At 52.2% G+C, this 14,065-nt stretch overlaps 2 protein-coding genes across 24 annotated transcripts in view; one reads left to right on the top strand and one right to left on the bottom strand.

The window, feature by feature from the left end:
• The window catches only part of NRXN2 (neurexin 2), a 365,564-nt gene that overhangs the window by 307,138 nt on the left and 44,361 nt on the right, over nt 1–14,065 (bottom strand). For 20 of the 23 annotated variants that reach the window (XM_075073260.1, XM_032798089.2, XM_075073268.1 and 17 more), the window contains exon 4: nt 6,189–6,218. The exons of the other annotated variants lie outside the window; for them this stretch is intronic. In XM_075073260.1, coding sequence (XP_074929361.1) covers nt 6,189–6,218 — 30 coding nt within the window. The remainder of the gene's footprint in view (nt 1–6,188; nt 6,219–14,065) is intronic. 23 annotated transcript variants of the gene reach the window in all.
• SLC25A45 (solute carrier family 25 member 45) overlaps nt 1–14,065 on the top strand; it is a 386,904-nt gene that overhangs the window by 347,467 nt on the left and 25,372 nt on the right. The gene's annotated exons all lie outside the window — the stretch shown is intronic.

The following is a 14,065-nucleotide window of genomic DNA, read 5'->3' as shown; positions in this document are numbered from 1 at the left end:
GAGCGCGCTTACATCGATTCCGGAACTCCACCAAAACAAACGGAGTTCCGGATTCGACTTTGCGAGCCGCGCACATCGATTCGGCGCGGTGAAGACGGGTGAGTAACTCGATTTTAGATATTCGATTTCAGCTACGCTATTCCCGTAGCTGAAATTGCGTATCTAAAATCGAATTTCACGCGTCGTGTAGATGGGGCCTAAGTGAGAAGGTTCAAACCCCCTAGGCACACACTCCTGTCTCAGTTGGAGGGTTCATACTCCTGAGACAAACAAACATACACACCCTCTTGTCTCAGTGCGACCATTCATACCCCCGCGACATAAAAGTACACCCTCCTGCGTGTGAGCGTTCATACCTTCGAGATGCACACACACACACAAAAATCCTCCTGTCTCAGTTAGAGGGTTCATAGATCCTGAGACAGACAGACAGACAGACAGACAGACAGACACACCTTCATACATTCATATCCCCCGAGACACATACACGCGTGTCACAGTGTGACCATTCATACCTCCGAGACACACACAGACAAACACACATTCTCATGTCTCAATGAGAGGCTTCATAACCCCAAGACACAAACACACCCTCCTGTGTCAGTGGAAGGGTGTACTCCCGAGACACATACGCACACTCTCCTGTCTCAGTGTGAGCATTCATACACCTGAGACATGCATACACACACACCCTCCTGTCCCAGTGAGAGGGTTCATAGCCCCCAAGACACAAACACACACCTTCCTGTCTCAGTAAGAGGATTAATACCCCCTAGGCACACCCTCCTGTCTCAATGGGAGGGTTCATACCCCCGAGACACATATGCACAACCTCATGTCTCAGTGTGAGTATTCATACACCAGACACACACATACACACCCTCCTGTCTCAGTGAGAGAGTTTAAACCCCCGAGACGCACACACACACACCTCATCTCAGTGGGAGGGTTCATACTCCCGAGACACACACACACACACTCCTTTCTCAGTATCAGGATTCATACTCCGCAACACAAATGCACACCCTCCTGTCTCAATGTGAGTGTTCATATACCCTAGAGATACACACACACCCTCCTGTCTCAGTGTGACCATTCATACCCCTGAGACACACACGCAACCCCTCCTGTCTTAGTGGGAAAGTTTAAACCCCAGACACACACACACACCCTCCTGTGTCAGTGAGAGGGTTCATATCACCAAGACACACAAGCACCCTTTCCTGCATCAGTGAGAGGGTACATACCCCCGAGACAGACACGCACACCCTCCTATTTCAATGTAAGCGTTCATATTCCCAAGACCCTCTTGTTGCAGTGTGAGTGTTCATGCCCCCAAGACACACACACAGACTCTCCTGTCTCAGTGTGAGCTTTCACACCCAAGACAGACACACACACACACAACCTCCTGTCTGAGTGTCAGGGTTCATACCCTCAAGGCACACACACACACACACACACAAACGCAATCCTCTCTCAGTGAGAAGGCTTATACCCCTGAGGTACACCCTCCTGTCTCAGTGGGAGCGTTCATATACCCGAGACACATGCACACCCTATCCCAGTGTCAGAGTTCATACCCCCACACACACACATACACTCCTGTCTCAGTATCAGGATTCATATACCCACGACACAAACACACACTCTCCTGTCTCAGTGTGAGAGTTCATACCCTGGAGACACACGCACACTGTCCTGTCTCAGTATCAGGATTCATAACCCCAACACACACACACACACACACACACACACACACACACACACACACACACACACACACACACTCTCTCTCTCTCTCTCTTGTCTCATTGAAGGGGTTCATGTCATTGAGACACACAAGCATCCCCTCCTGCGTCAGAGGGAGTGTGCATACTCCTGAGACAGACGTGCACATCCTCCTATTTCTAAGGAAGCATTCATATCCCTGAGACCCTCCTGTTGCAGTGACAGCGTTCATACCCCCAAGAGACACACAAAGACCCACATGTGTCAGTGTGAGCGTTCAAACCCCCGAGACACACACACACAAACACATATTCTCATGTCTCAGTGAGAGGCTTCATACCCCCGAGACACAAACACACCCTCCTGTGTCAGTGGGAGGGTGTACTCCCAAGACCCACACGCACACTCTCCTGTCTCAGTGTGAGCGTTCATACCCCTGAGATGCACACACACACAAACAAACATCCTCCTGTCAGAGTTAAAGGGTTCATAGCTCCTGAGACACACACCCCTGAGACAGACAGATACACACCTTTATACATTCATATCCCCTGAGACACACACGCACACCCTGCTGTCGCAGTGTGAGCGTTCATACCCGCAAGACACACACACACACACACACACAAACACACATTCTAGTGTCTCAGTGAGAGGTTTCATGCCCCCAAGACACAAACACACCCTCCTGTGTCAGTGGGAGGGTGTACTCCTGAGACACACATGCACACCCTCCTGTCTCAGTGTGAGCATTCATAAATCCAAGACATACATACACACACACCCTTCAGTCTCAGTGTGAGTGTTCATACATCCGAGACGCACATACATACACACCCTCCTGTCTCAGTGAGAGGGTTCATAGCTCCTGAGACACAGACATACACAAACACACACCCTCCTGTCTCTGTAAGAGGGTTGATACCCCCTAGGCACACCCTCCTGTCTCAATGGGAGGGTTCATACCCCTCAGACACATGTGCACAACCTCATGTCTCAGTGTGAGTATTCATACACCGGACACACACACATACACACCCTCCTGTCTTAGTGAGAGGGTTCATATCCCTGAGACACACACACTCACCCTCCTGTCTCAGTATCACGATTCATACCCCCGCGACACAAACACACACCCTCCTATCTCAGTGTGAGCTTTCATACACCCAAAACACATACACATACACCCATCTCAGTGTCAGGGTATGGCTACACTTGAAATTTTGAAGTGTGAGTGTGGTCGGAGCACCAGCGCTGGGAGAGAGCTCTCCTAGCGCTGCACCTAAACCACATCCTCTACGGGTGTAGTGTGCAGCGCTGGGAGCCGCGCTCCCAGCGCTGCCGCACTGATTACACTGAGGCTTTACAGCGCTGCATCTTGCAGCGCTCAGGGGGGTGTTTTTTCACACCCCTGAGCACGAAAGTTGCAGCACTGTAAAGTGCCAGTGCAGCCATACCCTCAGGGTTCATACTCCCGAGACACACACACACACCATCCTCTCTTGGTGAGAAGGCTTATACCCCCAAGGCACACCCTCCTGTCTCAGTGGGAGGGTTCATACTCCCAAGACACACGCACACTCCTTTCTCGGTATCAGAATTCATACCCCCACAACACAAATGCACACCCTCCTGTCTTGGTGTGAGTGTTCACACACCTCACACACACACACACAGAGCCTCCTGTCTCAGTGGGAGGGTTCATACCCCCAAGACACACACCCTGTCTCAGTGAGAGAGATTATACCCAAAACACACACGCACACCTTCCTATCTCAGTGGGAGTGTTCCTACACCTGAGACACCCCCTCCCCCCCACACCCTCTTGTCTCAGTGTCACAGTTCCTACCCCCAAGATACACACACACACACCCTCCTGTCTCACTGGATAGTGCAAACCCCCGATACACACATGCAAACCCTCCTGTCTCAGTGGGAGCATTCTTACCCTGAGACACACGTGCACATGCATGCATCTCAGTGTGAGGTTCTGAAGCAACAGGATACACACGCACACCCTCATGTCTCAGTGCAAAGGTTCGTACCTCAGTACACACTGTGATGGTACCTCCCAGAAGGCTCTACGGAAATATGCTGAGAATGTGTTTTATGCTACATATGCCATGTAACATATCTCCGTAAAGGTTATGATCTACTGAACGTATTAATCCTATTTGCATGCATGTATCATTTTTGTATTCGATGTTATGAATGTTATGAATATTGGCTGTGTACTGGCTTGATTTCTAAATAACCTTAGTAGAGCATTTGGTCAGTTTCTGGAGAAAGGAATGTTGAAATTAAGTACCTAATCAAGAAACACTTAAAGGACAATGGATCTTGGAATGCTCCAATTCACATAAGAAGTCTACTTGAGGACGTTCAAGGTAAACAATGGATGCTACCTGTAAAAACTGAGAGTCATGCATGGACATGTGACTTGCTCAGATGACTCCTAAACTCCATCTTGGAGCTGGACTTTGCGTAAGAGAAAGTTTATTTAAACCCCTGGGAGATCCCTCCATGTTGTCTTCAGCTGTCTAAAGAGAGCCTCTCCACCCCCCAGGATACTTGGAAGAATCTGAAACAAAGGGCAGTGACTGCAAGGGGTGTGAGTGATTGCTGGACCCAGGCTAAAAGGAGACTAGTCTGTAAAAGAGAGCATTCTGGAACTGGTGAGGATCTTATCTGTATTCAGTTTGATTAGACATAGATTTGCGCATTTTATTTTGCTTGGTGACTCACTTTGTTCAGTCTGTTACTACTTAGAACCACTTAAATTCTGCTTTCTGTGTTTAATAAAATCACTTTCTATTTATTAGTTAACTCCAAGTATGTATTAATACCTGAGGGAGCAAACAACTGTGCATATCTCTCTATCAGTGTTATAGAGGCGAACAATTTATGAGTTTACCCTGTATAAGCTTTATGCAGCGTAAAACAGATCCATTTGGGTTTAGACCCCATTGGGAGTTGGGCATCTGAGCGTTAAAGACAAGCACACTTCTGTTAGCTGCTTTCAGGTAAACCTGCAGCTTTGGGGCAAGTAATTCAGACCCTGGGTCTGTGTTGGAGCAGACAGGAGTGTCTGCTCAGCAAGACAGAGTGCTGGAGTCCTGAGCTGTCAGGGAAAACAGGGATAGAAGTAGTCTTGGCACATCAAGGTGGCAGCTTCCAAGAGGATTTCTGTGATCCAACCCATCCCACCACACACACACTCATGCCTTATTTCAAGGGTCCATACAACCAGAACACACACACCCAATCCTATGTCTCAGTGTGAGGGTCCATAGAACAGACTGGTATATATCCATGCTCTCATTTCTCAGTGCAAGGGTCTGTAACACAGGGACATGCACACCTATGGGTGTCAGTGTGAGATTCTGTTCCGCCAAGATGCACATCTCAAGGGTCCATACCACCAGGACACACACGTGCACACCCCCTTCTGAATGTGAGAGTCTGTAACATGGTAAGATGCACACACCCTCATGTCTCAGTGAAAGGATCTATTCTGCTGGGAGCTGGGACACACACATGACCTTGGGTGTCAGTGTGAGGGTCTGTATCACCACAACACGTACACACCCTCATGTGTCATTTCAAGCTCCATACAGTCAGGACACACAGGCACGCCCTCATGTTTCGCTGCCATGGGCCATACCACCAGTTCAAACATACACTCCGCCATGTGTCTCAGCATGAGGGTCTGTACCAACAGGGATACACGCAGGACATGTATCCCCCTACAAGGGTCAGTATTGCCGGGACATGCACACATGCCCTCATGTCTCACTGCTAGGATCCATAGCGCCAGTCAACACATACATGCCCTCACGTCTCAGTGCGGGGGTCTGTACCGCCGGGACATTCACAGGCACCCTTGTGTATCAGTGCAAAGGTCGATTTTCTCTTATGTGCCACACACAGGTGCCCTTGTGCATCATCACTAACTGTGCACAAGCAATGCTAAGCAAACACTAGTTAAAAAGCAGAGGCCCAGATCCCAGGCTGGTGCAAATTGGCACATGTCAGCTGGTTTCAACACAGCTTTGCTGATTTTCTCCTGGCTCAGGGGTCCACCCCCTGCCTTCAAAATCCCCCCACAGCCATCACCACAGACGCGGCTGCTAACAATCAGAGCATCACCCTGAGCCACATGCTGTTTTCCCCTGCTTCACATTTCAGGAAAACAAGTTTTATCCTTTTGGCTTTGGCACATGCTTGACTCTCTACCCTGGCTGTATAACACGGCTGTCCAAGCAAAACATCTGGGACCATGGCAGAAACCACCGCGAGTCAAGAGATGAATCAAGCAGATGAGAGGGAGGGAGAGAGGGAAGAAAAATAACCAGAAGAGAGAAATGAAGGAGGGATGGTGGAAAGATCTGAAGGTAGGAGTGGAAATTAAAACTTCTGTTCGTTGGGGTGAAAATAACAAAGGTAAAGTGTCATACCTTGGCTGTTTAACGTCAGATGAGCAGGACCTTGAGGGGAGAGGAAAAGATAAAAAGAAAGAAAGAAAAAAGACTAGTCATATAAACGCACAGAAAAAAGGAGGGTTTAATCTTTTTGCCACAATTTAAAAGCTGTTTTTAACTTGTGACAGACATCCAGGCCCCCAGGGTAGAGAAAAGGGGTTGGGAGGAGAGAGAAAAGGGGTTCGGATGCCAAAACGGTGTGAACAAAAAAAAGAAAGGGAAAGAAAAACAGAGAGAGAACTCAAAAGCCCGGACAGATTGAACTGAAATTGAAAGAGGACAACAGAAGAGAGTCTGGGAGGGGTCTTTATTAGTCTCTTAAAAAAAAAAAGCATTCGGGGCCCCTCTGTGGCAGAGATGGGAAAATGCTTCTTTTTTTTCCGGTTAAACAATAAAATTAAGAAAAAATAACAATGGAGAAAGAGACACAAACCAAGGCCTGAGAAGGCATGTAGGGACGATGTTGCCTTTGGTGCCGGAGGGTCCCGCAGGAAGAGCTGGAGCGTACTGCTGGTTTGGGAGGCAAGGGGGTTAGCGGTTGGAGGTCACCAGGGCCAGTTGGGGACTGACTGGCCTCTCGCACCCTCTTGTGACTCAGGAGTGAGCCCAGTCAGGCGAGAGGAGCTGCCCCCAGCATAAATCAAGAGGAACGAACTCCCAGGCAGTCAGTGGGGAGGATTTCCCCCTCCCGCAGCCCAGTGAAAAGCAGGGCTAACTGCATCACAATGAAAAGAGCTATGTACAGGTGTCAATCAGGAATCACTCCATGGAAGTCAGTGGAGCGAATTACCCTTTTGGTCACCTCCGTGTAAACCAGGAGTCACTCCAGGGAAGGCAGTAGTGCTGATTGCTCTTCCCCTCCCCCAGTCTGACACAGGAACACTGCCAAAGCCAGAGGAGCTACGCACACACAGAGTGAAAATCAGGAGTAATTCCACTGCAGTCACCAGTGCAGGTTCCCCACTCGCCCACCCAGCCTAGGCCCAGAGTAACCTCATGCACTCACTGAGTCTGGTTCCCCTCGTGCTCACCCCAGGGCAAATCAGTGTCACCCCGCAGGAACACAGGTGGCTGTTCTGGCACCAGTGCAGAGTCACTCAACACCAACACCTTCGCTGCCAAGCACCCTTGCACCTCCGACACCTGCTGCTCCTGGGCATTTTTGCCACCCCAGCCTGGCACCCCCCAGCGCACAGAGAAAGGAAACACCGATTGAAGAGATGTGACCCTCGTACATGGCAGTGTGGGGGGCAGTTACAATACCTCAGAGACATCGCTTATCCTGCAGGGCAGGAGACTCCAAACAAGGGGTAAGGCCAGGTACAACTCCACATGAGCTTCCCCCAACACGGGCCATCGCCAATCCCTCCTTGGGGAAGCAGGGGTTGCTAGAGTAGACAGGGACCCTGTGAATCCCAGGAATCCTGAATCCCCAGGGCCACCCAGAAGGGGGCAAGAGGGGCAATTTGCCCCAGGCCTCGGGCCCCGCAGGGGCCCCCACGAGAGTTTTTTGGGGCCCCTAGAGCAGGGTCCTTCACTCACTTCGGGGGCCCTGGAAAACTCTTACAGGACCCTGGCCCCCGGAGCTTCTTCCGCTCCAGCTCGTCGTCGGCAATTCAGCGGCGGGGGATCCTTCTGCTCCGGGACCCGCTGCTGAAATGCCCCAAAGACCCGCGGTGAGGGATCCTTCCGGCACTTCAGCAGCAGGTCCCGGTACGGGTCTTTGGTGGCAATTCAGCGGCAGGGGATCCTTCCGTCCTGGGACCCGCCACCGAAGTGCTGGGTCTTCAGCGGCGGGGGGCCCCCTGAATCCTCTAGGAAGCCCTGTGAATCCCACCCCCACCCACTAGACCTCACTCGGCTCCCAGAGTCAGGAACTAAACCCAGGAGTCCTGACTCCAAGCCTTGCCTCCTCCTCGCCCCACTCCTCTCTCTCTTGCATGACAGGATTGGGGGCCCCACCCTAACTCTTTACAAGGGCTCAGATGTCCATTGCTATGGTCACTCTGGTTTCCCATCTGATTTTGGCTACTTATGGGGGTGGGGGGTTGGAAAGGAAACGGGACCGTTCATGGCATTTTGGCAGATTCCCCAGCTCACACCACAGTTCCTGGCCTGATCACTGCAATTCAGCTTCACATGCTGCATATGTCAGTCTGAGGTGGTGTAGAAGACTGGGGTGTGGGGATCAGCTGCTGAGATCCACCCAGCCCAGGATCTGCACTGCTTTCTGACAGAGCGTGGGGATAGATCCCTGGGGTCCAGCTGCTGGGATCCACCTAGCCCAGACCCTGTGCTGCCTCTGGATAGATCAGTGTGTGGCAATCAACAGATCTCCTGGGATCAGCTGCTAGGATCCAACACGCCTAGCCTCTGCACTGCCTAACGATACACTGTACTGGGGGGATAGATCCCCTGCGATCGACCACGGGGTCCAGCTCCTATGCTACCTTCCATTACAATAGATCAAACAGGAGATAAAGATCCCCTGAGAAACCGTGCTGGGATCCACCCACCCCATCCTCCATGCTCCCTCCTGAGAGATCAGGATGTGGGGAGTAGAGCTCCTGGAATCAACTGCTGGGATTCATCCAGGACTTGCACTGTCTTCTGACAGATTGGGGGGATAGCTCCTTGGGATCAACCACTGGGACTCACCCAGACTAGGCTCTGTGCTCTCTTCTGAGAGATCAGGGTATGGGGGGTAGAGCTCCTGGGATCAACTGCTGAAATCCACTCTGACCAGTCCCCATGCTGTGTCCTAATAGATTGGGGTGTGGGGGGATAGATCACAGGGGATCCACCAGGCCAAGTGTCCCAACCCTCCGTCTACCATGGAGGGAACTGCGTGGGGAGGCCAGAAGCAGAGGGTAGCTAATTCCCCACACAGCCCCTCCTTCTGCTCCTCTCCCACCCCTCGCCTGCGGGTGAGGATGAAGATGGGCAGGCAGGAGCAGGAGCCATTAATATTCCTCTCCCGCCCGCCCCAGCACCTCCCACTTCATTAATCATCGTGTGTGCTCCTCTCCCTGTGCCAGGCAGCTGCATCCAAGACAATTTCATGCAAATAGCATGGAGTCCTCTCTGCCCCACACCCAGATACCCCACCCCAAGACGCATGCTTCCCCTTACCCATCACCACCCCCACCGAGCCCAAAGGCACCCACTTGCAGCCTGTAGGGCTTATACCCTGCATGGCCAGGAGAGCTTGACCTTCAAAGACAGGAGTCCTGGCTCCAAACTCATGCAGTCCTGCTCTAACCACTACACCCCACTACCCTCCCAGAGCCAGGGACAGAACCCAGGAATCCTCATGCTCTAACCCCTGGCTCAGGGGGGTGGAAAATGGGACATGAGACCTTACCCCTCTGGAAAGCACCAGCTCCAATCCGAGGCGGGGGCGGCTGGCGGCAGTGTGGGTGATAAGAAGCCACTATCCCTTCACCATCTTCCACAGGGTGATGTGAAACGAGTCTGCTGGGTATCAGCCTGATTCCCAGTAGGCCGTGCTGCTCAGTGATATCCCAACTGGCCACCTGGCTACCAGGGGCCGACTGCAGCCAGAGTCTTGACTCCCCCAGACTGCACATTGGGGACACTCTGCCGGGGCGAGTCTCTGTGTGGAGCAGGAGCTTGGAGCTGTGAGGGCTACAATGGATGAAGAGTTAATGGCCACAGTTGGGTGGGCGCTTGGGAAGGTGGGTGGGGGGCTACAGCAGGCTTCTGTGGGGATGTAAAGGCTGCAGTGGGGCCGAGGGAGGACTGGGGAGGGGAAAGAAGAATGGGAGTGGAAGCTGCACGGAAGCTGACAGGCCCAAACACCCCCCTCCATGGGCCTAGGCCTGGCACATTAGGATGCTGTCTGCTCTCCTCCTGTCACCATGGAGACCAGCTCCAAGGATCCTTCAGGCATGACGGTGGCAGCCATATTGTTCTAACACTACAGCTTCCCCCCAGTACCCTGGCAGGACGGGGCCCTGTGGGGAGAAAGCCATGCGGGGAGGACAGTGTCCACTGGCACCATGAGAAGGAAGGATGAAGCTGGTGCCCCTCAATCCCAACCTGCAACCCTGCTCTCCCAGCCACCCTCCCCCCACAGTAACGAGGAGACCTCAGCTCTATTATGCAGCAGCCTCTGGCAGTTGGGAGGCTGTAAATCACACCCAGTCCCCACCGGGGTCCAACCCTATCCTCCTTACTGGCAACTGCTCACAGCTGTGTGAGCACAGACAGCCAACGCTACCAGAACCCCCAGCACCTGTGCCCTCCTGACACTTACCGCACAGGCCCTCACTTGCACACATGCCACACAACCCTCCCTCACACACTCACTTTACACAGACCCTCCCTTGCATGCATACTCCTACCCTCATGCACCCATGCAGACACACACACAGTACACACATCTCATGTATGTGCACCTGCCTAGCCTATGGACACAAACACACACAGTGACACAGTCACATATGGGCACACGCCACACACACACTCCAACATGCCAACACATGCCAAACACGCATACAACAGAACATGGTGACATACTGGGGTATATCACACACACACACCAGGACATCCTGGTCCATACAACATGCTCCTACATGGGCTTGCACCTGCCCCAACATTCAGCATCTGCAGCATCCACACGCACCGTTACAGTCATAGCATGACACATGCACTGTTGAATATGCCACACAGCCTTGCACATGGCTGGAGATGGGATGTTGGGTGGGGAGGGCCAGGACTCTGAGGTGGCACTGAGCATTCTCTGCCTAGGTGTTGGCTGGCTTGTTCTTGCTCATGTTCAGGCTCTGACTGGTGGCCCATGTGGGTTCAGGAAGGAATTTTATCCAGGTCAGATTGGCAGGGCCCAGGGGCGGGGGGGGAGTTTGTCTTGCTCTGCAGTGTGTGGGCACAGGTCAGTTGCCAAGATCACCTGGGTATTTCTCACTTCATCGGCCTCAGGCCTAGTGCACTCTGGTCCCTCCTCTTGTCTGCCTGTGGCACAGAACAGTCTATTCTCCGGTGGGCTTTGGTCTCAGGTGCTGGGTTTGGTGTGCGGGTGCTGGCCTGTGCTATACAGATCAGGCGGTTTCTCCTGGCCTTAAACCCTGTGATACTCACAACCTTACATCCTCCCTCGTGCCCCTACACACCCATTCACACACATCTGTATGCCACATGCACACATCTGAGTAGGTCCCCTCATACCCTGATCCGATCCTTCACACCATGATGCACACACTTGTGTGCACGCTACACATGCCCACCCACTCATGTACACAGGAGCCTGTGCTTGCCCACAGCAGCCTCGCTAGTAGGGTGGAGGGTGATTAATGGCCCCGTTCACTGGCCTAGCCCAGGCATCCAGATAACATGCCCTGCATTGTCTCAGATCATGTCGGTTAATGACAGGCTTGTAATCGGCATGGAGCCGCCACTCCGGAGATTAATAACAGTGCAGGCCCCCAAATAATGCAAATCACAGCTCAGGTATTTGCATAACACAAGCTCATTGGTTCCAATCTCCATCATTTGCATATTGATACTTCATTGGTCCCAATGGCCCCTATCATTAGCTAACACCAGCCCACTGGTTCTAATACCTCTTTTATTAGCAAAACACCAGCCCATTGGTTCCAATGCCCCCCTTCATTAGCATAACACAAGGCCATTGGCCCTCAGGAGTTGGATGCTAGGGGGAATAAGGGCAGGGAGACTAGGAGTCATGGACTAATAGGGTGGGAGCTGCAGCTGTATGCCCCAGCCTTCAAATGGGGAGCGCTAGGAAAGGGAAATTCATTGTGTGGGAGAGGTGTGGGGTTGTGGGGCATAGATGGGAGGTTCAAGGAGCCAGAGAAGGCATGGCAGAGGTGTGTGTGCACACGCATGTGAGCATGTGCACATCTTTCATGTCAATGATGTGCAGGCCAAAGGATGCATAGGACTGCTTTCTCTGCTCATGCAAGGGAAAGGTGGGGGCTATCGTACAGACACTGCACACAGGTGGTGTGGGTTCAAAACACAGACAATATACACATGTACTCACACAGACATGAACATACAAGCACACATACAGAGACATGCATACTCCCATGGGCAGCACCTGCTACAAACATAATACATGCAGAGGAGATAGGCATCTCATTTCCCATGCAGACATATCCAGGCTCCACAGGTGGCATGTTCTTTGTGTTTGTCCATATATTGCTGTATGCATGTTCTCATACCATACGTGGGGAACACAGGAAAGGGGGGTGCTCCAATACATTCACCCACAGCCATACTCTGCGCACACAGAAACCATGGGAGGTGCATGTTCCACATGGCATGCTCACTCATATACACACACGGAATACTCAGGAAGCACATCATGCATCCAACATGCTTACACACAGACGTGCTACACAAGCCAAACACACAGGAAAGGCACATTCCATGCAAAACACTCACCCACAAGCAGGGGGGAATGCACAGAAAACACGCAGGAGGACTATATTCCACATTGCACATTTGCACACCTATTCTATACCCACACAATGCATGGGAGGCAAGTGTCTGTGTGCACTGACAGGTGGTCAGCCTCCCATCCCAGTGGCACAGGTTCTACACCCCCGCGCACACGATACCTAGGCTGCTGTGCCCATACTCTTGTCTGTGCAAACCAAGTGCCTCCCCTATAATGTAACTCACCCCGCCATTATGACCCCTGCCTCTTCACTCAGTGGGAGGGGGAGGCTGCAGCACCCAAGTCCCCACTCCTCTCTTCAGCGACTCCCCATTCTGAGCAGACACAGCATCAAGTCACCATGCCGCTAAATCTTATCTCCCCAGCACAGATGCCTGTCCATCCCCCACACTGCAGCACACAACACCAGGGGGTGCCAGGACACACACACACACAGAGTCTGTACCCCCGCACACACACAAAGTCAGTGCACGCACACAATTTGTAACCCCCCCCAAAAGACACACACACAGAGACAGCTGCGCCCCTGCACAACCCCAGGGAGACAGCCAGTCACACACACACACACACACACATAGCCAGTCACTTTCTCCCCATTAGGGCACCAAGGGACAAAATGGTGGCAGGATTCAAGAATAGACTGACACACAAACACCCACACACACAAACTCCACACAGGAGCTGTGCGATGACTCAGCAGCAGAAGAGAAGCAGGGGAGGGGGAGATATAAGCAGGGACACATCGTCCCCCCAGAGTTAGTCCCATTCCCCTCTCACGCACACACTGCATCCAGGCTCCACTAGAGAAACATAACGTCCCCCTGCTCATGACACAGGCACAATCACACTCCAGGGAAGCAGCCCTCAGAGTGCCCAGCCCCAGCCCTGAAACACAACCTGCTCCACCAACCAGTAACACCCACTCCCCTCCCAGAGCTGGATTAGAACATAGGAGTTCTGGCTCCCAGCTCTAAGCCCACTCTTCCAATGGAGTGGGGGGGCATGGTCTCGGGGGGGTGGGGGGTGGATTGCGATGGGGGTAGGCAGCATGATCTCTGTGGGTGGATGTGGGGTGCGCTGAAGCAGGATCTCTGCAATGGGGGCAATAAAGAGCATGTTAGAGGGGAGCATGGTCTCTAAGCTGGTTTGTCTCAAGATGGCTGCTCGGGGACAAGCCTCACACAGCGAGTGGGGGCGAGGGGGCTGTCATAAATAGATAGTTAAGGGTTAATGTTTCTTTTACCTGTAAAGGGTTAACAAAGGGAACCAAACATCTGACAAGAGGACCAATCAGGAAACCGGATTTTTTAAAAGCTTAAGGAAGGGAATTTGTGGGTCTTCTTTGTCTTGGGTCTGTGTCTTTGGTCTGTCTCTCAGCTATGAGAAG

Source organism: Chelonoidis abingdonii, chromosome 17, assembly GCF_003597395.2.
Source record: "Chelonoidis abingdonii isolate Lonesome George chromosome 17, CheloAbing_2.0, whole genome shotgun sequence".
Taxonomy (NCBI): domain Eukaryota; kingdom Metazoa; phylum Chordata; order Testudines; family Testudinidae; genus Chelonoidis; species Chelonoidis abingdonii.
The sequence above is the reverse complement of the archived record's forward strand: the minus strand, read 5'-3'. Positions and strand labels throughout refer to the sequence as shown.